Source organism: Cyrtonyx montezumae, unplaced genomic scaffold, assembly GCF_038088225.1.
Source record: "Cyrtonyx montezumae isolate F1298 unplaced genomic scaffold, pur_monq_1.0 scaffold_17, whole genome shotgun sequence".
Lineage (NCBI taxonomy): Eukaryota > Metazoa > Chordata > Aves > Galliformes > Odontophoridae > Cyrtonyx > Cyrtonyx montezumae.
Genome location: NW_027071903.1, coordinates 26,431,052 through 26,458,066, shown reverse-complemented (window position 1 = coordinate 26,458,066; position 27,015 = coordinate 26,431,052). Strand labels below are relative to the sequence as shown.

General features: G+C 45.2%; 1 protein-coding gene across 1 annotated transcript; it reads left to right on the top strand.

Moving 5' to 3' along the window:
• The first annotated feature begins 722 nt into the window (after positions 1 to 722).
• Positions 723 to 27,015, top strand: SHC4 (SHC adaptor protein 4). Its single transcript, XM_065733901.1, has 12 exons — positions 723 to 1,443; positions 6,922 to 6,992; positions 12,860 to 12,923; positions 13,713 to 13,832; positions 15,353 to 15,406; positions 18,106 to 18,157; positions 18,724 to 18,850; positions 20,741 to 20,918; positions 21,959 to 22,019; positions 23,347 to 23,526; positions 25,025 to 25,278; positions 26,009 to 27,015. The coding sequence occupies exons 1-12, from the start codon at positions 889 to 891 to the stop codon at positions 26,162 to 26,164; spliced, it is 1,872 nt and encodes a 623-aa protein (XP_065589973.1). The 5' UTR covers positions 723 to 888; the 3' UTR covers positions 26,165 to 27,015.

Below are 27,015 nucleotides of genomic sequence, written 5' to 3'. Positions count from 1 at the left end.
GGGTCCCGCCCCGCGCCATCCCCCTCACTCGCGCGCTGAGGGCGCGTGAGCCGGCGGCGGGCTGCGATTGGCTGTCGCGAGCACCCCGGGGGCCGCCGGGCCGCGGCCGCCCGCCGAGCGCCATTCACGGCGCTGTGCGCCTGCACGCGCCGGGCTCATTCACAAAAAAACCAACAACTTCATTCATAAAAGCGGCGGCGGCGGCGCGCGGGGCTCAGCGCGGCGGGAGCGGCTCTGGTGCTGCTGCCCCGCGCACCGAGGGCACGGCACGCGTTGGGCCGCACCGAGCCCGCAGCGGTTCTGCGCCGGAGGATTTTGGAGCAAGAATTGGAGAGCTCGGGGCTGAGAGCCGCTGCGGGCTGGGAGAGGGCTGTGCCCTACGCGTGTGCGGGCAGGAGCGGTGCGGGGCTGCTGCTTCCCCGCGGAGGATGAAGGCGCCGAGAGCCGCGCGCCTGGCGGGGCTCGGGGTGCTCTGCCGGTGCGGCTGAGCGCGGGGCTCGCGTGATCTCTGCTGTGCTCTGCTGTGCTGTGCTGTGCTGTGCTGTGCTGTGCTGTGCTGTGCGCGGCACACGCTCGTGCTGCGGCCCGGAGCCCGGCGGTGACAGCCCGACCGTGAGCGCCCGGTGCCGGTGCGCGGCCCCGCGGTAGACCCGGGCTCGGGTGGCACTCCTGGGCGTGGGCTGCTGCTGCTCGTGGGACTGCACGGAGAATGCCGGCCGGCCGCGCGGCTGGAAACCTCCCGCATCGAGAAAAATACGCCGCACGGGACGGAGTCGGCAGAAATCTCTGAGAGGTTTCTGTTTTTAACGTTGTTTGACTTGATTTCCATGTGATTTATCCACGAAGGCGATTTGTGCCCGAGGCTCCGCTTATCGAACTGCCAGGGCTATGAGAGAGCGCGGCCCGCAGAGCCTCGGTGCACACGTCCTGTACGTGGGGCTGCTCCGACACCCGGGGATGCTGCACAGGGCCAAGTACAGCCGCTTCAGGAACGACTCCGTAACGTCTCTGGACGAGGGGCCGCAAAATATCAAAGGTTCCTCCTCGCACCCTCCAGCACACAGCCTGCTGGCAGAGGACGTTCCCCTGGGCCCGCAGGACACCTGCACCACTCTGTGCGCGCTGATCCCGCGCATGGCCAACATCAAACTCGCCAACCCCTCCGCTCTGCCCGGCCTGAAGAGCTTCTGCCTGGGGAGCAAGGAGGTGCCAAGGACCAAACTGACTGAGTGCGTCACCGTCCCTGGCGGCCCATCCTCGCCGGAGCTCAGCTGCCTCTCGGCCTCGTACCCACAGCCCGGCCCGGAGGGGCTGCAGCTGACCCCAAGGCCCACGGGCAGCTGCACCAGGTGGGGAGCAGCAGAAGCAGTGGACAGACTGGGGGGGAACCTCGTGCCCAGCAGGGAGCACACGGAGGAGTCGGGCACAGCCTACAGCGTGCGGGTGAGTACTGGGTGTGGGGACAGGGCTCTGTCACAGCTGGCACAGGGGACTGCAGTTTGTGCTGCCAGCTCTGTGGCCCCTGGTCACCGACTTAACCTGTGTGTCTCCTGTTTGGTGATGGATTTTGCGCTGTGCTGGGGGCCTGAGGGAGTTAAAAAGAGCACGGCTATCCCCAGAGGTAGACAACATCTATTTCCACTGTCTGTCCTTAGGCTCTTGGAGGAACACAGCTGAGCTGCATGGCAAGCGAGGTCATTCTGAAACGTGTGTTGGAAGGGAAGGACTATGGTCCCATCTCTCCCAGCAGCTCTGGTGCCAGGCAGGTGCTAGCTCACACTGTGACATTTGTCACTGGCCCTGCAGCCCTTTCTGCATGGTGCAGAGTGCAGAAGCTGCCCTCCACTTGTGCTGTTGGGCTGTGTCCACTGCTCCAGGCAGAGAGCAGTGGCGGCTTCTCTGGAGGGCACCCAACTGCAGCTGCTCCAGGTGTTTCTCACACTGTGCTCTGTCACTGTTGGTCAGCAGTCGCTGGCTGAGGGGACCATGCTGTCCAGGCTCAGGGCTTTGTTTCTTCCACCTGTGTCATACTCAGTAGCTTTCTTGTTTTCCATTTTCTGTCCCTGGATGTTTTACTTTTGTGCCCAGACCTTTCCAGTTGGAAAGCCAATGGCCATTGCTTCCTTCTACACACTCTGAACCTCTGACCCTGCACATCAGAGGGGGGGAAAAACAAAATAGGACCGTAGCCATGCCCAGCCTTCCCAGGCAGGTCAGCTCCTATGGGTGAGGTCTTTGGCTGTGGGATGGGCGTCAGCCAGGTCATCAGCTGTGGAAATGGAAACCAGAGTGTGGTCACCTGCATTTGTCACATTAAAGGCAGCAGTAGGAGGTAGCTTGTACTGTGTGGGGGTCTCTGAGCTGGCAATGTGCCTGTCCCATTGTGCTTGGCTTCCTGGAAGGCCCAGTGCTGATGTGAGTGCTTGGTACTTTGACAGCAGTGATGGCTGACTGGGTTCATGGGCACACAGGTGGTACGCAGCATGAAAAAACAGTGCCCAGTGGGGCTCCCAGTGCTGGTGGGCAGTGTGCTGGTGTTGTGGTGTCATGGTGTGCAGCTGTGGCACCTGCCTGTTGCATGGTGCTGGTCACAGCCAAGGCTCTGAGGTCCCTGCCGGGCTGCAGTTGTTCCCTGATAGGGGGATTTCCCAGGTCCAATATGGGCCCATGGGCAGAGGCAGCAAGGTGTTATCTGCTGGGAACTGCGCCAACCAGAAAGGAAAAGAAGCAAAATCAAGGCCCAGCATGACAGGAAGGTCTGGAGAAGTGGGGAAGGGGCTGTCCCCTTCTGCTGCTCCCAGGTTGTGGTTCCAGGGCGTTCTCCTGCCGTGGTCAGGCTGTTTCACAGGAAAATGTCTTCGAAGAGGTGACTGGTTGGGACCTCCCAGCACAACAGGGAGATGTCCTTCTGCAGCTCTGCTGCTGCACAAGCCCTGGGGCAGCTGCAGGAGCACCACTGAGACGCATCCAAATGTGCTGTGTCCAAAGTCATTGGCTTTTTGACCAGGTATTACAGAAAGGCAATAATCGCTCAAGTGATGAAAAGCTTTACGTCAGAAGTGGTCACCCATAAGTTGGAAGGAGGCAGAATTTGTCTTTCTGGTGTTGCTTCAAGAGGTGCCAGTGATGGGATTCTTTGTGTGCCCTGTGGTGTGACTGCAGCTGTGCAGAGCAGCTGGAGGGGCCACGCATGCCTTATGTCACCTGGTCTATGCAGGATGCTGAGCCCTGTACCTGCCTGCTCCCCCAGCTTGCCCGTGCAAATACCAGAGCCCAAGTAGCAGTACTGAAGCAAGAGCCAAGGCAGAGCTCATCCCCGTGCTGTTATCTTTGAGAGCAAAGTGAGGGCCCAGCTGTGCAGGAAGGAGATCAGCTCTGGTGGTTCGTGGCTGCAGAGTTGCAGCTGCAAGGGGCGAGCAGGGCTCAGGGTGCTGGGGCCAGGCAGCCCTCATCCTGCAGCTGTCACTGCCTCTGCCTTAGGGCAGTGATTCTCTGTGTGCTGCTCAGATGTGCTACAGCTGCAGGCACTGCATTGGGTTCTCTTGGATCCAGATCTGCTGCAGTCCTTGTCCCAGAGCAGTGGTGTGGGATGGGCTTTTCAGATCAAAACTGAAAAGCAAGGGAAAATGTGCATGTGTTTACATTGGTGTGTATTCATCCACTGAAAATGTGTTTGTATACAGATGTCTGTATATGCATACATACATACATACCTAATCTTAGGAGCTTTTCCCCGTTCATTTATTATTTACAAACATGTATTTAAAAATTGAAAACTCACAAATGGAAGGGTCAGAATCTCCCTGGAAATTTTCTATTTACCAAAAGCCAGGCTTCTTTCCAGGCCCATCTGCTAGGGTCCTTGTGCTCTCGGGCCCTGCTGTGGTGTGTGGGTGCTGCTTGCCTGCATCATGCTCCCCTTCAGGCCCCATCTCTAACAAGCTCGAGGTGTTCTTCACTAAAATCAAAGGAGAGCTCCCCACCTGGCAGCCCTGGAGGAGAGAAGGGCCAGGAGGATCAGAAATCTTTTCCCCTCACTTCAAAAGCACCTTGTTAAAGCAGGTGCTGGGAAAAAAAGTGCTTGGATGGGAGAAGGATTCCTGCCACCCTCATTTGCACACAATACTGCTGCTTGTAATTTTTTTATCTTTTTTTTTTTTTTTTTGCCCAGGCAGCTGTATTGTTTTTAGGGAATCTGAGCAGCATCCAGCATGCCTTTGGTTAGAGGCTGTGTAGCAGCAGCATTGCCTCTGCCAGCAAACCCTACCACCTGGATTCTTTGTTAGATGGCTGTGGGGTCTGTAGGAGCTGCCCTTGGCAGTTGATGCTTGAATTAAAGCTTGTTAACTAATAGGTGGAACTGTGATGCTGCAGCTGTATTGTTTAATTAGGAGCTCCACGAGCTGTATTGCTGCTGGTGGTGAATCACTGGCTGTCATTGAGGCTGGAGCTGGAGACTCATTGCGTTCTGGGAAGGAATGCAATGAGAAGGGGGGGCTTTGTTGGAGGGTGCCTCTGAAGCTTATTCACTTGAGCCCTGCTGGGTGCATTCACATCTCCTCCCACGCAGTCCCTCATCCTATCTGCAGTCACTCTTCATCATCTCTTGTAAAGAGATGTGAAAAGATGTGCATCTTCAGCGAGCAGCCTTCTTTCTCCCAGGCCCGGCACTGTGGGGAGGCAGAATCCATACCCAGATCTCCCCTTCCCTTTGGAGATTGAGGGACGGAGCTCCTGCAAGACAGCTGCTCCCCAGCCCGATGCAGGGAGATGGGGGCACGGGTCACTGCTACAGGAGCAGGGCAAGGCATCTGTGGGTTCAGCATCTACCTTCATCGGTGAAGTCAGGTCCTTAGCAGCTGCCTCTGTTCTGCTGGTATTTTCTTCTATGGAGGGGTTAATCATCCTTGTGTAATGTTTGCTTCGTTTTTTTTCTCCCTTGGAGATATCTTTTGTTTTCTCTAACAACAAGCTTCCAGGGTCCCATTGTCCCTTCTGAATGCTCCCTGGGTTTCTCCCCCAGGGCTGTGTGACCCTGACGTCCCCCACCCCAGCCCTGCTGGTTCCTCCTGCCCTGGGATGTGGGGGTTCAGCCTTACCGACCATGCTCATTCAGACGAAATAAAAGAGGGTTGCAGGGAGGTGCCATGTTAATGCACTTCCTTGCTCAGGCTTTTAAAGAAAGAAAGAAGAAGAAGAAGAAAAAAAGCTTTTTGTGAATCATTGATAAGTTCAGCTTCACTCAGGGTCACTTATGCAAAAACCTAATATTGATTTTTCATCTTTGCTTAGAGCAGCTTCCCACGCATCTGCTCAGAATGCAGCGAGGACTCGCTTATCAGCGTATGACTCACCTCCTCCTCTAAATCTTTCTGTTCTCAGGGATGGAGGGGCACCCCACCAGCTCACAGGATGCTTGACCTTATCCTGTAGGACCAGAGGTCTGTGCCGTGCTATGAGCTGAGGCTTGAGGCGTATCTTCCACGTTTTCTTTGTTCCTGTTAAGCAGGAATATCTTTAACAAGTAAGATAGCTCTCAGAATCCTTTACAAAGTCATTAAATGTTCATTAAGGAAGCAGTTCTGCAAACCCTTCAGATTCTTATTGATGTCCTTCCAGGGCTCTGACCTAATTCTGGAGTTCTCCCAAGGGTTGCATTGCTGTTTGGAAAGAAACCAGAACAGGGATACCATTGTTGTGGAGTCTCTGCTTGACTGCACACACACGTTTTCTTTTTAACAGTCCTTTCTGGAGATCCCTAAAGCTAGAGCAGACGCCTGCATTCAGCCCCTCTGAGTGCAGCAGGAGGATGCACTCACAGACAGGCTGGTGCAGAGAAGGTACACATGGTGCCTTTCTCTGCACACAATGCTTCTTCTGTCTGTTTAAAACAAGATGACAGGGCACGTAGCCTGGGGCTTCCTGTCCTTGTGATGGATCCTAGAGGCTGTGACTCCATGTGGGAGAGGTCAGCGGGGCAGGGCTGTTGCAGGGTGCTCCGTTCCCAGGTGCAGTGTCAAACAGGGGATGCCAGCTGGGAAACACGGACCCTGTGAAGTGCAGTACTTAAGTAGCAGAGATATGGCTATCATCAGCAGAAATGGTAAAGGAATCACTCAGACGTTTTGGGGAAAAGTCAGTGGCTAGAGTTAGCCTAGTGCACTTCGTTAAGATGAAAGTGTTCCATAGGTTTGTGCAAAATGTCAAAGGGTTCTGTATGGTCAGAGATCATCCCGCTCTTGATGTTTTTGAAAATTTGTCCAATGCAAATCCCAAATAAGTACAGAAAAAGCCCTCAGCTGTGCCCCATACAACAGAAGTGTGGGACTCAGCCTCTAATTTCAAGCAGTCAGTTTGTGGTGCAGACTCTTAGAGAGCTGTTGCTAAGAGCTTGAATTGCGACTCTGCCTCCTCCATCTTCTGCAGAGGTTGGTTATTTGTCATCAGACCTGCAGCAGCACGGAGCCCATGGTTTTCCTTATGCCTTGTAATGCCTCCTGCTGCTCTGAAGGGCCCCTGAGCGCAGTGGTCCTGCAGGTGTCCTCTGCACATGGGGGAATTTCGCTGCGGCATCGATGTATTCCTCCCAGCTCAGTGACACAAGCTAATCAGTGGCAATGAGCAGAATTAGGGAAGGGGAAGGATTGGATTTTGTGTCCCCAGAGTGTTTCATCTCTTTTTTTGTGCTATGCTGCTGAAGTTGCTGGTATCTTCCTCGCTGTTCTGTACGCTGCTCAGTAAATCTCCGTCTATTTAGGAAGCTGCTTGAGAACAGCTGATTTGATTTTCCATATGGACTGTGGTTCTGCATAAATTCAGCGGACTGAAATAACATTTTCTTTCTTCTGTGACCTCCTCTCACCTGTCTTGCAGGTATTAACATAGCCATTCTTTCTTTCCATCTCCCTTTGTTCTCCACAGTACATGGGCTGTATTGAAGTACTGCAGTCAATGAGGTCCCTGGACTTTGGCACACGAACACAAGTCACCAGGTAGGCACTGCTGAACTGAAATGCAGCACAAGAATGAAAAGCAAGAGCACTGATTTCTGTATAAAGCCACCACTGTGTGCCAAACCCTCAGACTCTTTTGGATAGGAGTTTGGATGGTTTGCTTTGCTTTTTCCCAAGTGATGACTTGAGTTATGTGGTCATTACAATGGACTATTTCTATTGTGAAACTGATTGTTTCAGCCACAGACTGAGTTTCTCTCCCAGTTCTTGTTCTGGATGAGGAGAGAATCCCCCTGCAGTCGCAGTGTGGTACAGGCATACCCAGAGCTTGGTACCAGCAGCAGCTGGGTCACGAGCCTGGGCTCACCTGGGGCTCTTTGTCTACAAGGAAGCACAAGAATGCTTTTCCAAAGGGGCTGCTGGAATGCACCCACGGTCCTGTAGCAGAGCTCCCTGATTCCCAGCCCCAAATGCTTCTTGCAGAGAATCTTTGCCCAGCTGTGTCCATGTTCCCTCCTCCTCAGGCTTTTTTTCTGACATGGCTCATGCTGAGGATGCCAGAAGTGTGGTTTAGGCTTCCTGTGGCTGCCCAGCTCTTCCTTCCTGCTGGCAGATGATTTACAGATGCTCTTTTGCTTCTTCAAGTGCTCATATCAAACAGTCCGGAGTCAGGAAAGGTGCATGATGAGATAAGTGTTAAACAGCTGCCTGTTGGCTCGCAAAGCTATCAGCTGAAAGGAAGAATCTGCAAAACCTGACTCCTACAGTGCTTATATACTGCACTCTAAAGCAGACAGATTTGTTTGAAATTCAAAGTCAGCAGTTGTTTACATCTACAGTCAGCACAAGCACGCGTTCACACAGTTCCTGCATGTGTATATGTAGAAGTGTCTGAGATACAAATATAGTTTCCCCCCCCAGCCCAATTGTTTACAAACCCAAAGGAGAAACATAGTAGGAAATCTACTCAGAGAAATCAGTTTGGTGCGTTCAGACCAATGTGCTGTGTTCTTCAACAGCATCAGTCAAGAAGTGAGGTTACTTCCCATTTGCAAGGCTGGGTCTGTGCATATCGCTACACTGACAAACAGAGCTTTGGGTAGGTCATCTGGAAAATACTGAGTATGAATTATTATCTAAAGAGAACCTGCCAACTTAAATTTGGCCCAGATGGTCAGGTTTTGTTAACCAGGGCTATGTGAGAACTTAACAATGGAAATAGTTTCACCACCTTAAAAGTTTGAACACCCATGCCACTGCTGACCTTGGGAACCTCTTTTGTGTATGAGAAATTCAAAACTTCAGCTGCTTACAAACTGCATGTTGAGGGCTGGGTGCATGCTAACTTTAAAGTTCGATCGATTACAAACTGACTGAGTGACGATAGCACCGATTATTCTCCCATTGTTCTCCCAGGCAAGTAACTTCATGGATGCTCTCGACAACACAACAACCAAGGAGTTATTTGAAATGATTCCATTTTAATTATCTGTGTTTTTACTGGGGAGAAAAACATATTTTTACTCTGACGACATTTCACTATACAAAGGGTCATGCTCTGTTTTAAAGTGGTGTGAAAGAAGTCTCTGATTATGTCTCTTCTCTGCCCTGCTTTATGTCTATTTGAGTTCTAAGTCTCCTGGTCTTTACAATTGAAGATACTGTTTAGCTGCCTCACCTGCAGCAGGGTGAGGGGACAGCCAGGCTCCGGGGTGCTCTTTACCCTTGACCTCTGGCAGTTGTGAGGTGGGGAATTTGGAAGAGGGGATTTTGTAGCAGTGGTCTTCTCTTGGAGCCTGGCAGAGCCTGGACAAGAACCAGGGCCATCCTATCTTCAAGTCCTGCAGCTGTAGCTCACAGAACTGCCTGCACTGCAAGCCATAATGGCAGCAGCAAGCGGCTCTTCATCTTGTGGTGATTTATACCTTCTTGTTGTCCACTGCGGAAAACACAAGCCAGACTGAGATCAGTTTAAGAAAATCTCATCTCCCTTCTGCACCAGCTGTAGTACACTGTGGGTCATTTGCACTCTGATGAAGCACTGGAACTGGAGCTCCTGTGCTGTGGCGGTGTTCTGCCCATCCCATGCCTGCACAGAGCCCAGTGTGCCCTCCCCTTGCCCAGCCCTTTGGCTCTTTTTCTCTTACCCATCTCCTTCTTTTGTTAAATCAAGCTCAGTGATTCGATTTAGGCGTGTCTGGGAAAAGGGGGTCTGTGTCCCAGGCCCAGGCAATAGCTCTCAAACTTGGGAATGGCCGGGCAGCATGGCTGGGGTGAGGGGCATCTGCAAAGGGCTGGTGGGGTGGCTGCTTGAAGAAGGCTGACTTTGTTTGGAAGATTAATTTCAACTTTGTTGAGATACACAATCCCTTTCTGTTCAGTGGTGTAGGCAGAGCCCTCGATGCTTAAAAGCAAATCTCCAGCAGCATGCTTGCTCGCTTACATCAGCCCTTCGCTCTTCTTTTGCTCTCATTTGGGGAAACAATTAACAAAGTGCCTCTCTGTCAGCACCAGTGCCTCCTCCTCTGTGGCAGGACGTATCCCAGAGGGTGAAATCTGGGTTTGACTGTACTGCTGAGATGATCTGAAGGCTTACGGATACCAAAAAGGGGGCTGTCATTGTCACCCCCGTTGCCCACCTTGCTGCTGGCTGTTGAGCCACCACAAAGTCCTTCTGCCATCCCTATGGCACCATCTGGTTGCATGGGGCTCTACATCTCAGCCCCACAAGTGTGGAGCTCACCCTAGCTCGGGAGCTGACCCAGATCTCTCCCATTCACTACAGAATGCAAAAAACTGTGTCATCTGCCAGTGGTCAGTTTGTGTAGTTGCATGGGCACTGCAGGACTGGCAGACAGGGACCTCACTTCAAATGGCAGAAGATGCCGAGTTGTTGAAGAGATTGAAGATTTTCTTTGTTTTAACTTTAAACTAAACGGATTTAAATTCCTCCTCGTTTTGTTCTGTGGCTCCCAGAGGTGAGAGGAGCTGCTGCAGAGCGCACCAGATTATCTCAGTCAGTGTGATTTAAAGGAAAACAAACAAACCAAAGTGCTTTGCTTTGGGTCGAGTGACGAGGAGGAGAGAAAGGAACAGCAGCAACATGACTGGAATAACAAGGCCACATCTGCTGCTGCTGCCTCTGATTGGCAAATGTAAAACGGACAAGCAAATCCTAGAAGCCACGAAGTTGCACATTCCTCCATAGGTTAAGTAGAAAACCTACAAAGGCAGATCTAAAAAACTTGCCCATGCAAGTGACTGACAATGAATGGCTGCAAGAATGAATTAATAGCAGGTTTTCAGGAAGAAGTCATGGATACAGTAAATCCAATTTCAGTTCACCATGAATATTTCCAGAGTTTCTTTTCTTCCCTGTGTATCGTGCAAGTTCCAGATCTGGTCCACCTGTCCTGTGCAAATGAATGAAAGCTAGAGGTGTTCAGTTCTATCAGCAAGGTGTTATCAAATGCCTGCTTTTTATACCTTTAAAATAATATATGAGAAGGTCTGTTAGGTCATCTGGAAAACCATCTGGTGATATGAAGTAAGGAACAGCTGTAAGAAGATTATTTCCCTTAGCAAAGAGAGCAAATAGAAACTTAAGTAGAAATGATTTGCCTATTTTTTGTTCCTGTTTGCAGTAGGGTGAACTGGGCAGTCACAAGATGTGCTTGTGCCAGGATGGGATCTGCTGCTGACAGCTTTGTCTGCAACTGAGTATTCCATATAGGCTGCTCAAAGCATTTGGGAACTCATTTGTCACCAAAATTGAACACTTCCCTGTTTTTCCAGTTTGTTCACATTCCGGTTTGTATCTGGTTTTCTTTCTAGGTATAGCTAGACTTGAAGGCTCCAGGTAGTCCTAACGTCTTGGCTCTTATTTTAATTTCCTTTAATATTGAATGAGAAGATGAGCTCTCATTTTCAAAACAGATCATTGGAATCTGCAAGATCATCCTGCAGGATGCCATTCCAGTTTTTGTTTAGTTTTGCCCTTTCTACCATCAAAGTAATACCACTGAGCTAAACAAGAGAGATGTCAGGGTTTCCCTTCATATTTTCAGTTGTGTAGAGGAAAGTGCTTTGTTTTAAAAAGCTAAAGAAAGAAGCTGTGCTTAAAAGGTTGCGTTTGTAATCTGAATGTGATCCATCTCATGCAGCCCACTATGATGCCTCTCTTCTTTCTGGCTGGTTTCACTCAGGTTGCTGTTGGTGACAATCGACAAGCTCCAGGTTTCATTTCTCAGGACCTTCTCTGACAGGAAACCTCTTTTTAACATCAGTGCTGCCTGGTGCTTTAGGTATGAGTGCTCACAGCCCACCTACTCCAGCCCTGCAGCATGGGGCCTACCTGGCCTGCTGCCTCCCAGCCTGGCTCAGTGCCTCCAGGACATCCTGCAGGGCTAGCACATGGAAAACTTGCCCCAGTAACACCTGTGATTGCTGGGTTACTGAGATAAGGCTGTCATGTCGGATCCTGGAATCCATGGCATGCTGCAGCAAAGCTGGCCTTCCCTTGTCTCCAGGATGTCCAGGAATGTTAAGGAAATCTGCTGAGCACGCGCCAACTTCGTCAGTCACCATTTTTCCACTGGCTTCAAAACAATGAGTGAAAGTCAGTGAAAAGTCAGTGGCTGTCAGTAAAATATTTTTTCCCAGCTGCTGTGCTAACCTCCCTCAGGATGCCGCTCTGTTTGAGGAAAGCATCACCTGGCTGATCATCTATCAGAATTTGCTTTGTTGAAGCTTGGAAAATAGATTGTATTATAGCAACTGAATATATAGCAGCTTGTAACAATTATATTCGGTGAGAAATTTAGCTGTCACTGATACACAGCATCAATACATTATGCCTTACATTTCTGCTTTTAGAAGTGAGAGGCACCTACAGAGGTTACTGAGTGGGTGGGAAAGGACACCTGGTTTGGGAAATACCCACTAGAGGTAAACTAAAGACCTCAGATTTGGAAAAAAACTTGAGAGGCTGAACCTCCAAACCTCCCTTCTGAACTGTGGCTTTACAAAGTGCTATGAAAGAACCTCATGCCTAAGAGAAGCAGCTTTGCAATCCAGCTTCAGTGTCTGTGCAGCATTCCCAGAGAAAAACCTCCTGCCCAGAGGGGTGCAGCGCTGCTGGCAGCATCACCCAAAGCATTTTCTTTGCCTTGTGTGTAGATATCTAACCTGTGGTTTGGCCAGGAGTGTCACAGCTTGGCAAAGAGATGCTCTGGGCAGCCTAGATACCAAATACTGGAAGAATTGTCACATCTAGCAAGGGCACTACTGGGAAATGTTCAGGCGTAGCTCCCAAACAGTGTAGGCTGGGAAGCAAAAATATTCTTGTGATATAAAAGTGTGGGAAAATGGCAAAAGTGCAGGTGAAATGTTGTTCTTTAATTTTTTTCCTTCTTTTCTTTTTCCTTAAAATAAAAAAAAAAGAGAAACCCTCAAACAGCAGATAGCCCATAAGAGCACCCAGCTGGGCTCCCCCAGCATGCCCTTGGTGCTCTAACGAAGATGGATGAAGGCAGGTAGGAGTGCTCCTTGCCAGCCTTCCTGAGAGAAAGGACTTGAAGGCATGAGATCTCTTGAGTTTCATTGTGGTTAGCTGACTTTATTTATTTGTTTTGGAACAAAGAACTTTCATTAGGTGATGCTGGTATATTTTATGAAGAAAAGGAATGAATCCAAAGCAGACCGTTGAATTATTGTGTTTCATTAAATAGGCTTTTCTTTTTAACACTGGGAGGGAAAAAGAAGGAAAAACAACTGTGAAAGACCTTCCTAAAGATTTAAGTGTTTCTAAGTGGAATTACTGCAATAAATCACAAGGTTGCTGGCCCCATTACAGCTGATGCACGTTAAATGATCCAATAGTTTGTGCTGTGTTTTTCTATTTGTAGGGAAGCAATAAGCCGGCTGTGTGAAGCTGTATCAGGTACAAATGGAGCGATAAAAAAGCGGAAGGTAAGTACAGCTTCAGCAGAGCAGTTGCTTTTCTGTATCTGCTTCTGATAAGCTGGATACATGATTCCACAAGGTTCAGTCTGTGCTGGAGTTAGTGCTGCGATGCTTAGCCTGCTCTGTTCAGGGAGCAGGACTGTGCAAGATGTTCCTCTCACCAGGGTTAAAACTCTGCTCCTACCAACTTCTGCAGTGCTCACTGTTTTCTTTTTGGTTCTGACCAGTAAAATGTAGGAGGCCTTTTGGATAATGAAAGGGAGCTTGTTCATCAGAAGGCTACCTGATGGTTATTTCTATTGTAACAAAGGAGAAAGGCAGTGTTGAATGGGCCTGTCGTTTGTTTAGAGCTGGCATACAGAGAGGAGCAATGGAAGTGGCTGCCATGGGGAAGTTGTTGGTTTCCTTTGGTAACTGAAGCTCAGAGCAAGCAAACACACTGCTGAAGAATGAATACCTGAGAAAATTTACTGAGAAACACTTCATCCTCAGGAGATGAAGCAGAGTTCACTGGGAAAATTAGATGTTCTGAACTCCTTAGCTAGCCATAACAAGTAACTTCCTGGGATTATGTTTATTTAACACTTCTTTTCCCCATTATTGACATTTAAAAAAAAAATCATACAGGTGTAATCCAAAGACGATATTTGTCAGAAGGTCTGTTTCCCTTAATCAAGCAACAAATCCTTGTTCTCATTACATTCTCAATAAGATGCTGTAAAATTTGACTCTGATATACTTCTGCTCCTGTCCAAGCCAGCTGATGATGCCATTCTTTTGTTTCTGTGTTTAAAGCCTCCAGTTAAATTTCTGTCTTCGGTACTTGGCAAAAGTAACCTTCAGTTTTCTGGCGTGAACATAAAGCTGACCATTTCAACAAACAGCCTCACACTGATTAATGTTGACACACAGCAGGTAGGCTACATGTTAACCAGTGTCCTTCTCTCCATGCTGCCTTATTCTCCTTTTTTTGTGACATCTGAAAGATAGGCAGGGTGCTTGAGCAGAAAGCAGCACCCAGTGTCTTCCCATGCACACCAGTAAAGCTGATTTTAAAAATGAGAGCATTCTGGGGTAATTCAAGATGTGACACGTGCCCTTTTTATTCAGGACAGTGTTTTTGGTTTTTTTTTGTCCAGGGATCTCTAAGCACTTGGCAAAGTGTTTCTCCCTCTGTCACTCTCTGCACAGTGCCTAATAAACCACGTCCTAGTCTTGACTGCAATTTCTGACAGTCCTAGAGCGAAAAAATATTATATAAATAATGAGTTAGAGCTTAGCTTTGCTATCATTCAAAGCTTACAGCTGGGTAACATACATGCATCATCAACTATATCGTGCAGATTTCCTGGGCTCCGTGGGGGCAGGGCGCAAGTCCTGGCAGCCTGGGTCTGCTCTGGGACTGAGATGTGTTCCCTTGGCAGATGAGACTGAGAGCTTTGTGCTGCACTCTGAATTCCCCCTTCAGCTCCCAGCGTGGTTTCTGCCAGGCCAGCAGCAAGTTTCCTTACAGTCCGGAGCCGGGGAGCTGCAGGGAGGTAGCTCACAGCTCTGAGGTCCTGTTGCACTGACTTGGTGCTGTCCTGAGTGCTCTGGTGGCTTTCCTGGGCTGGGAGGAGCCAAGTTTCCCTTCCTTCAGCTACAGCAAGCCTCAAAGGGTTTCCCTACGCTAGAGGAAGCTTTGGGAGCTGGCAGCTGAAGTCTGGCCCTCTCAGTTCTTCTTTTTTTGATACAGGATTAAAATCTGGACAGACAAATCTCTTTCCAATTGTACTGATGTGCCCATGGACTGAGGTGTTCAGAGGACTGGTTTGAAATTCTTCTAGGTCTTTCATTACTAGGCCTTTCCAAGCCGGAAGTCCTGTTTGTTCCATTCCTGCAATGCCACCACATTTCATTATGTTCCCATTTGCATAATCTTTTGCACTTGATTTTGTAATAAAGAACAGTCTGTCTCCAGAGATGAGGTAGTTTTCAAGAAAGTTTGTGCTTCGTCTGGCTAGCAAAATTTCTACTATGTGACAATGTGGTGCTAGTGCTGAGAGAGAAGATGGTCCAAGCATCAGTGGGCATTGTTTGTAAAAACATCATTGTTATATACTCCAGGCATTTAAATAAGATTATTGGTCATTTTGAACTGAATTAATTTCTCAAGAATTTGTAAATGTGTTTAGTATCTTCAGTTTTTCTCCTATGAAACTCTCGCATAGGCAGCTTTGTACTCACTAGCTTAGAAACGGTGTCAGAACTCATTCTGAAAACCCTTTCAGGATCTTTGAATGGGTAGTCTCTAAAAATATTCCTATTTTTAGCTTCTTCCTTCACAAATGATATGCCCATATATTAGTAGATGGGGTTGTCATGAACTTAATTGCTTGCTCTGCTGTCTTCTAAATGCACACAGGCATGTTTAACTAATTTGTCATGCTTTTCAGATTATTGCCAACCATCACATGCAGTCCATCTCATTTGCTTCTGGAGGTGACCCAGTAAGTATTGATTTATAAGACTTCTGCAGGTGTAATGAAGCTACTATGAGAACAGAAATACCTGCAAATACTTTACTTCATTCCTTCTTATTTGCAAGCACTAACAGAGTACGCCATGCTTCTGCATCATGACCAGGAGTATAAAATAGGTAGGGAGCCTGGGAGAGGAGACTTTGAATAAAGATTCAGTGGGTATTTGGTTGATAGGTAGTTACTGTTCCCACTGCCCATTAGTGAGACTAGGGTCACTCACAAGACCACTGACTTGGGGACCTGAAAATAGGAATGTATGAACATGGGAGTTACACGTGGTCCCTGTAATCCATTGCCACATTACAAAAGCAGTCAGCACCAGCCTCTGTAAATTCTAGATGAATTTGAAGACAAAGCTTCTATAAGATGGGCACGACGCTATTTTTCTTGCAGTCATGGGGTTTTCTCACAGTGTAGTAGTTACAAACTCATTGATGTTATCATGCAAGGAGTTTTCTTTCCTATTCCAAATCTTTCATTTAAATTATTGTGAGGACTTTGTCATTCATAAGCATGTCCTGTTCCCTTCTCCAATGTCAGCAAGTTCCCAGCATTCTGAGTTTCACACTCTGTGTTATGAAAACTGTATTTTTTAAATCAGTTTGGAATTCTCTGCCTTTCAGTTTTGATAAATGTCTCCTTGTTCTTGTGTTATGAAACAGAGGAGTGGGAGCCAGATCTAGCTTTGACTGGAAAATGACAAATCTGCCTCTTTGGGTTTAGAACCAGGCAAGGGAAAATAGCTGAGAACCAGCCCTGTGTGATGGACGGAGGGCCATGGGGTGATGTAAGGAGCCCAGCTGCTTGGCGAGGTTCTGTCAGAGCTGCCTGAGAGCAGGAGCTCCCTGGAGCTGGGGAAGGAAGTGGGGACAGAACATGCGTGCAGGCTCTGCACTGCCAGTCCTGCTCCCAGCAGGGAGGCACCACATGGACCTAATGGATCCCATTAATGACTGAGGCATTTTAAGAAGTCTGACTTTTGCCACTAGGTGCTCATGCTATCCTAACACACCACACTGTGCAATACAGTCCTTTGGCTTTTGCAGACCCTTCATGGTAGCTCCAAATGTCACTGCACTGTTTTGCTGGGCGTCACAAAGCTTCATTTCAAATTCCAGTTTTCTTGATAGTTAAACGATTTATATAAATCCTTGAACTGTCCTATCTCTGAAGTATGTACTGTGCCCTAGATGCTGGCTGTCTAAAGTTTGTCTTTATATAACATCTCAGCATATTTCAGGCAGGGATATATTTCCAGCCTTGTCTTCCATAGGTTGTGTCTCTCTGACTCTGCGTACATTCAAGGTCTGAGCACAGTTCTGTACTGCTCTGCACTGTTAAGGAATGCCAGGATTCTGCTCTAGAGGGGTCATTATTTTAAAGCAAAGTCATCCATGCAGGCACTTAAGCATTGTAAGGATATAAAAATAGCAGGTACTGCTCCAGTTGCTTCAGTTTTCCAGTTACAGTCAAGACCTAATTTATTTTAAAAGTAAAATAGCATATTTACGAGCCTTAAGAAAAATCTGTGAGGAAAAGAAAGGAAATTGAGTTTTCTAAGTGCATGAGAAATATTTAGCTTTCTTTGTTTTAATGATATTACCTTGGGAGTTTTTTTTTTTTTTTGGGGGGGGGGGGGTTGTTGTTTTTTTAAATGATCTAGGACAGATCTGCTGACCCTAAGATGTGCTTCCTGTGTCATTCATTGTGAATTATTAAATGCTTGTTCTTGTGCATATTGCAGACGGGGCCTTTGTTTCCTGCCAGCTGATTGCATCTTCCCTCTAGAGAACCATGCCTTTAAGCTGCCAGTTGTGTTTTCTCCATTCAACCTTAAAGATCCAAAATAACAAAACACATCTTTAATAATTAAAAGAATGTTATTCATTACCTCTCCATTTTTACTATAGCACTGAGTTATCACGCGACTCTTTGCTTTTGCAATATGACTAGAAATGCTAATCTGTCTATTTCAGATCCCTTTTCAGTTTCACAAGAAAAAGCGATTATTATTTCGGCACTAGCTGTGAAGAGAATCTGAAATAGACAACTGATTATACTGAGATTGTCTGATCTCAGCAGTGGCCTCGAGGTCCAGAGTAATTTATCCTGGTGTTAACCAGACTGACATCGGGCAGCAGAGGTTGGGATGGAGTCCCTCTTATGTTCTGTGATATTTTAAACATCACCTTTTCTCTAAGATGCCTTTGAAAGTCAATCTGGATGCCACAAATGGTGCAACTTCTGATTTGGTCTCTGCAGCCTTTTCACACTCCTAAGTATTCCACAGACATCAATAGGGGCTGTCCCAGCTAAAAGATAGGGCCACAGGACTTCTAGCCACGAATTGTTCAGCGCTGCCTGCTGATGAGGCACCAGCTGAGTTTCTTCTCCCATTGCAGTGTATGGAATTGAAAGGACAGTTGACTGGAAACCCAAAGAATGTGAAATGGTCTCCCACATTTATCACAAGAACAAGCATTCCTGCACAATTATTGCATCAGTATCCACCATCACCAATCTTTCCCTTGTCCCCTTGTGCAGCACTTCTAGTTTTTCCTGAACCCTATTTTTAAAGTTAAGAATATATCTCAGTATACTAAGTTGCTTTGTTATGGTGGTAAGGTTGTTTATAATTTTAAAAACATTTGTTTTCTTTCCTGAAGGATGCAACAGACTATGTTGCATATGTAGCAAAAGATCCTGTTAATCAGAGAGGTATGGAACCAATTTTCAGATCTTTATTTAAGCTTTTACAATTGCTTTATCTGTGCTAATACGTTGCATGAGTTTTAAAATGAGAGTTACTGAGCAGCTCAAGATTATACACAATTTCTAACTTTGCCATATGGATGGGGGTGATGGTTTGCATGCAGGCTGTGGCTCTAAATGTCATATTCTTTGCCCCATTAATGGGGATCTTTAGGTCAGACTAAACTTGTGCCAGCTGCTGGCTTTGCACTGAGACAGGGTCCTTCCTAAGGCAGCCAAAAGAGAATTCTACCTTACCTGGGGAGAGAGACACAGGGGCATTTGGTGCAGAAACCACAAATGGAGTTTCTTTTATCAAGTTGATATTATGCCTAAAATATATCCAGAGCAACATGCTTAGCACATCAAAAATCTCAGTCCTAACTAATGTCCTAGGGTTACCTAGATACATAATTTCATGCTCAACTTTTCTGCTGTAAAGAATATAGCTTGACTCTATTTTTTTAATTATTATTTTTTATTGTTTTGTGTAAAGGATGTTTACCTAATTAAATCAAGGTGTCTCTTTGCAGCATGCCACATACTGGAGTGTCCCAATGGGATGGCACAGGAGGTGATAAACACCATAGGGCAGGCTTTTGAGCTCCGGTTCAAACAGTATCTGAAGAACCCATCCAGCCTGGTGACGTCTAATGAAAGGTCAGCATGTTCTTAGTCACTTCACTGACAGTTCTCTTCAGTATTTTTCAGAGAGCAATTGTAATCCAAAAATGACCCATAAATAAGATATTTTGGTTATGCATTCTGGACCTATGCTAATTGTAATACATGCTGTATGTACAGAATGGTAGAGTAACATCAGCTTATTCCAGTAAACGCCACTATTTCCAGTGACATTTGTACAGGTGCGTAGTTAAAACCACTTTATTTCAAGTGATGCAACAAAATGGAACAAGTGTTCCAATTATCCTGTCCTTACTTGGGCAGGGTAAATGAAGTGAGGAAGTTTTGCTCTATAAATACAGTGCACACTTTGCTCAGTCCTGAGCTGTGCCAAGTTTAGGCTTGCTGCAGCTGTGGAAAGTCTGTGCTGGGGATGCAAGCAGTTGTAATTCACCTCTCTGCTGCTCTGCTCGTGACCTGGCAGAGACCTGCAGTTCCACCTGGTGTGATTTCAGTCAGCTTTGTATACTGAAATCAACCCAGCCACCATTTGTCATTTTGTAGTATGAAGTCTTGTCCTCGGCCTATTGTTCAAAGTGTGGGACCTAGGCTGATTTTCAGACTGCAGTTCCCTATTTCTAGTGCGCTGGGCACACACTTCTTGGTCTGACTTACAGCTCTCTCGAAGGGGCCATATTTTTCTCAGTCTTTCCTTTAGTGATGCTGAATTTAATCCCTTGTTACCTCTCAGAAGCAGATAAAGCTGTAAAGTCATCTAGCTGCTTCCTGAAAACCAGAATCAGTGTACAGGCAGAATCACTGGTACAGTGCCTGAAACAATGGAATAAAACTGTTTTTACTCCATGCCAGCAGTACCACCTCCAGGCTACATTTGTTTTGTCATATAGTGTTTCTTGGCATTCCACTGCTAATACTCTGTTTACCCTGGAGACAACAGCCACAGGAAGAATCTTTGCTATAACTCTGCGAGGTTATGCCAGGAGTAAATTGCAGAAAGGAGAAATGGAAGATGCTAATTAAATTCCCTCCTTGGGCTGAAACCGTAGCCAGTCTTTGAGAATGGCCCTCAGATAGAACTCAGATATTGCTGTGTGAATGAGTCACCCACCTCCAACTACTATGAATCACATAATCAAATACTTGCACTGCATATCACATAATCAACTACTTGAACTTTATCTCTTTCCTGCTCAAGGCCTTTTATCCAATTATATTCTTGTTAAACAAAGAAGTAAGATTTGATATGAGCTTTTTATTTTGGGACCGGAGACAGTACAGGAAGCACCTAGTTATTTTGCAGTGTATCAGCTGTACATTTAAGCTATCATCGTTCTGTTTTAGCTTAAGAAAAATGTCGGGTACCATGCTTTGTGTCGTTCGCTGTTTTCTTCAAGCTGAAACAGAATAGTGGTATTGTTTCTGATTATTAAAATCAGAGTGCATTTCATTTGGGATGACTACATTTTTTTGTAGCGATGTTTGTTTTTCTGAAGCAGTTGCAGGCTTGTCTGCCTAAATGCCACATGAGGTTTTAATTTTCTTTTGTGAGTTGTATCACCCCCTACTCCATCCCTAGATTTATACAGTTGAGACAAGAAGCCAGAGGAATCACTCTTATCATTGACACTTTGGACACCTTAGTGAACAACGCATTGGCATCCCAGGGATCTGGGCTGTCCAGTGCCAAGACAATTTCCCTGAAGCCTGAACCATGGTGATTCCATTCTTAATTTGGAGAGAATTAAATGGAAAAAATGAACAGCTCTGACACTTGAGGCCCAAACTCCGTTACAACCTTTGTAGGGCTAATCTGTGTGCCATGTGATGCATGGAAGCGTGGGGTGTTTGCCTACACTAGAAAGCAGTTGATAACATCAGTTGCTTTTATTTCCATATTTTTTTCAGTGAGGCAGTGAGTGTTGATGGATCAGCTGGGAATTTACAGGAGAGGGAGGATCATGAATATTACAATGAAATTCCAGGGAAAGAGCCTCCTGCTGGTGGTGTATTAGACATGAGAATAAAAGTGCAAGCAGACCAAAGGTCTGGCTGTTTTTTACAGTGCAAAAAGCAGCATTGCTTGGTAAGTACATCTTCTGATAAAGCTCTTCCCTGTTATGGGAATGAATAATAAAGTGTTATTGTGGTGTAAAGCATGGTGTTAACAACAGAACCGTGTTCTGACTATCCTGGGAAAGGGTTTTTTTTAGGCAAAGTTTAATCATGTTTAGTACATAATCTTCAGAAAGTGCTTTGGGATGCAATTAACTGGTTTGTCCTTAGAGTACTTTTAGGAGATGGAGTAATATTCCCTTGTTAACTTGTTAGCTGTGAGAAGGAAATAAATAGACCCAAATGACTTGTCTAAGAGACCATTTACAAAATCTGGGACTTCCTGACTCTCAGTTCTGTGATCCAATATATATTTCCTCCTGTCCATTATGCTCTACAGCCTATACATACAACATTAACTGATTGCAATGTATATACAGCGTTAATTTTGTCTGGAATGTTTGACGAGACATCATTAATTCAGCTGCTTAGCTACAAAAAAAAAATGGTAGCAAGAGATGGCTTTTGCTCAAGGTAGTCAGGAACTTCCCATTAGGGAGTAAAACCTGCACACTTCAGACTTGCTGTACAGACTTCTAAGTCCACTATGTTAGTTCTTGGATACACCAGCATTTCCTCACTCAGTGAAGCAGGCACCATCTTTGCTTAGAGGGTGCACATTTGAACATGCCTCCTGGCAGCTGGTTGGTGTTGTTTAGGAAGCTGCTGTTCCTAGGTGTGGTTTGCCTGTGGAGGCAGCTATTCCCAGGCTCTCTCCCATGCTCCGTTTATTTTCCAGTGTTATCTTAAATCCCTGCTGTGGGCCTGGTAGTATCCACAATCCTGAGTTTGTTTCCAAAGCTCTCCAGAGTTGCAAGGAATTATCCTGCAACTTGTAATTGCAATTGCCTTCCTTTCATAGGGTGGAAATATTATTTGGGGAGATGGGAAAGTTTGATTGTTCTTTTTTTTTTTTTTTTCCCCACCAGATGTATTGGTACATGAATGTTTAACATCATGTGAGGTTTCTAATGAACTATTTTATGTGATCATTCTTATGATTTTTTGCAGACAGGCAGCCCGACATTCATCAATACATATGAAAATTGCCCAGAAGAAAACAGAACCATGGGTATGTGCTGTTTTACTTCATACGCATATTCATGAAGTAACCAAGGCAGACTGGCTGGAAGGGATGCCCCTTTGCTTTCAATACAGTGCTGAAAAGTGGTCACCAAGTAGGTCACTTCTGGTTTCCTAGATGAAGGACAGACGAGAAGGCCTCACAGATTTTCAAAAGGACACTAATCTGTTGTCTTGTCTGCTGGCAAACATACTCATTTTACTTGTCATGATACTGTACAGTAGTTCTCTGTTGTTTTATTCTTTCATATGCCTTGAAGAAGGAAGATATTTCTTTGCTTTAACATTCCCTGAAAATATCCCTTTCCCCTACAAATATGCAATAAGGCCCAACTGTCAGCATTGAATTTCTGTTCCAGTGGAGGCTGTGGCCTTGATTCTAGTGTCACTGGCTTCTGTTTAACTGTGCCCCTCCCTCTCCTTGGGGATCTTTGTGGCCCACACCAATCCCACTTTAGAGAAACCTGCTCTCCGGGACCCCAAGGGATCACCACCCTCCATTCCTTTCTGGACTTTTATTTGCTACAGCTGGTGCCCTGAATGTATTTTCCCAACTGATCTCTTTCACTGCATGATGACATCCTTTTTGAATTCCCACCTGCACTGCTATGAAGAGATGGATTACACTGTTTAAGGAGGATGGTTCAATTCCTTGAGTTATTTCTGATTTAAGGAAAAGAGAATCAAATTATTCCTGCAGTGAGAGAGTGAATAAATCAAAGAATGAATGAATACATCTATGACTAAAATGTTTGTTAGCGAGCAAAAATATGTGTGCTGTTTGGCTAGCTGAAGTGGCATTATTTTCATATCCTGCAGGGAATATTCTGTTAACTTGTTTCTAGGCTGGGATTCTAACCTGACAGATGTGGCTTTGGCTCTCCAGGCAGTGCCACAAAAGCACTGACCTCCTTCTCTCTGCTCCACCAGAATAGCAAGACAGAATCGTTCAGTTTCCCACAGAACTTGTGGTGCAGAGGGGAAGGAAGGGGCTTTGCAACAAACAATGCATACAGCTTGTGTCTCTGTAGAGTCATATGTATTAATTTATTTTTCAATCAGTAGGGGATTTAGTGCTGACATTAACTAAAGCAGAACTGAACCAGTGTGGAACATCTTGGAAAATTTCTTTCTAATTCAAGTACCTTCTAGCCATAGGAGAAAAACCAGTTCATCTGCCAATTTTTGTTTTCCTTCTGAATGACTTTCATGGGATATATGAGAACAACAGCATTCATACTTCATTTTTTCACAGTTACTTTAACTTGAGTTTAGAAATAAAAAAGGAATCTGTCCATACTGTATACAAATTGCAGATCCTTGTGGTGAAAGATCACAGAAGACAAAGAAAGATGCAGCATTATTGAAGTCAGCCTACAGGACAGATCTTTTTGATGATCCATGTTACATCAACACACAGGCCCTGCAACCTGCAGTCTGTACAGCTGGTGGTACAGCAGCAACGCAGATCCATGGGAGCCCACTCAGTCACACAAGTAGGTTATTCTTCTGATACTGTATCTTTCTAAGCTTTGAAAAGGGGGCACTTGTCAGCCATGTGATGGAGAGTTTGGTTTGGAAATATAGAAGGTAGGGGGTCCTTCCTGGTGGGTTTTGTTTGTTTGGAGTTTTTTTTGCTTCTTAAATTCAATAAGTCTCTAACATACCATGAAAGTCTGGGACTATACTGTGCCTCAAGGAAGAGGGCCCTCCTGTACACTCATATCCCACTCACTCACTGGAAATGACCTCAGATGCCTTTGTTTCATATGCAATAAGCATGGAAGGTCAAAGCAGGAACACAATGACCACTTTTTCTTAATTCTTACACAAAAGATCTGACCATCGAACATCATAACATCCAAAGCAGACTGTTTGATCAGTGCCGTCTATTAAATATAAGTCCAATTAAGTCTTGATTTAAAGACTGCAGGTGGTGGATATCCATTAGGTGACTATGTAGTTGTTACTGATTATCCTCACTATTGCAAATCCTTTATTTAATCACTTCTTATGGTTTCCTACAGAGTGTTTTCTCTGTCATTGTTGGCTCCACACACAAAAAAGGGGGCTGAGGACTGTATCATATCCACTGTAAATGAAATCTGTGACCATTGAGGCATTTCTAACCCAGGCATATGTTATGCTGTAAAAGGAACTGGCTATATCCTGAGGACCCCTCAGTTGCACAGTTTCATTGAAGAAGTGGTATCCTTTTATTTTCCTTAGAAAAATCCTGCTTGTGAATCATTTGCAGTCTGACTGGCTATATCCCAAACCACACAGTTTTGTTAGTACATTCAGTAATTGTTTGTTTTTTCACAGCAGATGCATCATGCTGTAACCCTTCCCTTCTGGCTACACTGGCCATGTTGTCTTACGTTCCTGCACGTAGCTGGAGCCCCTCAACACAGTTCTCCCAATGAGCCATAATAACCTCTTCAGAGCTTCTTAAGGAAGAAGGAAAGACTAGATCTTGAAGGCTAAAAACAACCAAATTTTTATTTTCCTTTTAACATGGAAGATTTCACTTCAGTAGAACCAAAGAAATACAAATCAAAAGCAGTAGAGCATCAGAAAAATGTTTACTTTTAAATCCCTGTTGCCTAGCAACCCAATATTAATCCATCTAAGGTATGGTTGGAGATCATATGGTGTTATGGTTTTATGATTTCTGTTGTATTATGAGATTATTAATCCCGTTCCCAGGATAGTCAGAACCTGGTTCTGTTGTTAACACCGTGCTTTACACCACAGTAACACCTTATTATTCATTCCCAACAAAAATCATAAAAACATAACATATGGCAATTTTATCGAATGCACTGGAGGATTGTGAGCATTCATGTTTGCATAGTACAACTGTGCAAGGTTGGTCTGATCACAGCTTCAGGACTGAATCATTAGAATTTTTAAAAAGCTATAGAAATAGTCTCTCTCTTCCTTTATAGGATAAAGTTCTAGAAGCGTCCAAGATGTTCCATTTCATTTCAGAGTTACCAGAAAGTGTGCAGCAGTGTGCCACAAGTGACACAGCTGGTCTCTGCGTTCTGCCACAAATAAAACAACAGCTAAGGAATGAAGATTGTTACCATGGCAAATTAAACAGGAAAACAGCAGAGGGCCTCTTAGTCAACGATGGGGATTTTTTGGTGCGAGAGAGCACGACGTCACCTGGTCAGTATGTCCTCAGTGGACTTCAGGGAGGGCAAGCAAAGCATCTTCTCTTGGTGGATCCTGAGGGCAAGGTATGAACATTTTAGAGATGGAAGCTCTGTTTCAATCACAGTGCATGAGTGCTTTCCTAGACACGGAATTGATCTGATTCCCTTCAGTATAACTTAGATTGAGCCAGTGGGCGACTTCAGTAGCTTTTTAAAGTCCAATTCAATAACTTCTATGCACTGAAGGACCTTGGAAATAGAAGTGAGGTACTTAAATATTGTTGTTAGTCCAGGTGCTGATAATTAGTGAGCACACTTAAGGTATCCTTGTTTTGTCAGTATATTACTGAGAGGAAAAATAACTGTAACATTAAATAAGGTTTAGTAACATACTTCTGGATACATGAAATGAAGGGCTGGTTTGATGTCAGCTGAATTTTACCTGTTTCTGCTCAGGACTAAAAGAGCACTTTTTAGTGAAAATCCTCAGATGAGACATAAATCGGAAAACAACTTCTCAGTCGGAGTTAGGGAAAAATGTCACTTTCCTGTGGAGTGGAGGAAAGAAAGGTTTTTTTGTTCTACAGTTCTTTGGTTCTGTACTTCCAGCCTCTTTAACTTTGTCCTCCAATTTTCATGTCAGCTAATGATAAGTCAAAGGATAGGTCTGCATTGCTGTCTGCAGCCTAAAGATCCTGCTGCTCCGTTGAGTTCAGTGGCTTAAATGCATTTTGACTTTAATGAACTAGGCTCACATCCAGCCACTTATAAACACAACATAACCTTAACTACATTCTTCTGCTTCTTTCATTAGGTGAGAACCAAAGACCATATATTTGATAGCGTGGGTCATCTTATTCAGTATCACATGGAAAATAATTTGCCAATCATCTCTTCTGGAAGTGAAGTGAGCTTGAAACAGCCTGTAAGGAAAGAAAGGAACATGGGACACTTGCATTATCACAAGTAATCACTTGGATCTCACATACCCCAAGACGATTTGTATCTGAAAACTTCACTATTATAAAACTTTATGTTATGAAGCCAATTCAAACAGAATAGACTGCACTTTCTGCTGCTGTTCCAGAAGATGTCCTTTTGTGTGTGTATATATGAATACATGTATATGTGTATATCTATGTAGATCTATAGAGATCATTAAGCATAGTTATATAGATATATATAATCTTGACAAAATGTTGCCTTCAGAGTGTGAGATTCATTTGTGAGAAGATATTTGGACATGCACAAATGCCACTTGCAAGGTCATACTGAATCAGTAGCTATTTAAAAGCACAACTGAACCTCTACACATAAAAGCTCACTTGAACAAACTCCTGGCACATTATTACGTGCCTTTTAGGATAGAATTATTGGAAACCAATATTATTTATACTGAATTGGTTTTGGATGGTTAAACAACCATGTCTTAGCTTTTCACTATTTGCCAGAACAAATGCCATTTGAATATTACTAAAATGTCATGTGCTTTTGATAGACACTAACAATTTCGTTTTGCTTGTAGCAGCACTTTACTAGCAAGTAATATTTGAAACGAATGGCGTTCACGATACAAAAAGGCTGTATGGTTTCTTGATTGTTTTTTATCGCTGTCTGACAACTCAAAGCTTAAGATTATGCAGTATTTACAAAGTTGAAATCGATACGTGTAATATAAGTTTGGAATAGAACTTATTAAACGGCAAGCATGCTAGACTCTAATATTTTTGTCTTGCGTACGATTTTACTATTATTACCATTTAATACTGGAGAATACTGGAGTCATCTCTTTTTAAAGGGAGGCTAAATATATTTTCATTG

Excerpts from the sequence above, each read along its gene's own strand:
- SHC4 (XM_065733901.1), top strand. The coding sequence starts at position 889 with ATGAGAGAGCGCGGCCCGCAGAGCCTCGGTGCACACGTCCTGTACGTG. Across the intron at positions 13,833-15,352 it reads TTAATGTTGACACACAGCAG|ATTATTGCCAACCATCACAT; the intron begins GTAGGCTACATG and ends CATGCTTTTCAG. Across the intron at positions 18,158-18,723 it reads AGATCCTGTTAATCAGAGAG|CATGCCACATACTGGAGTGT; the intron begins GTATGGAACCAA and ends GTCTCTTTGCAG.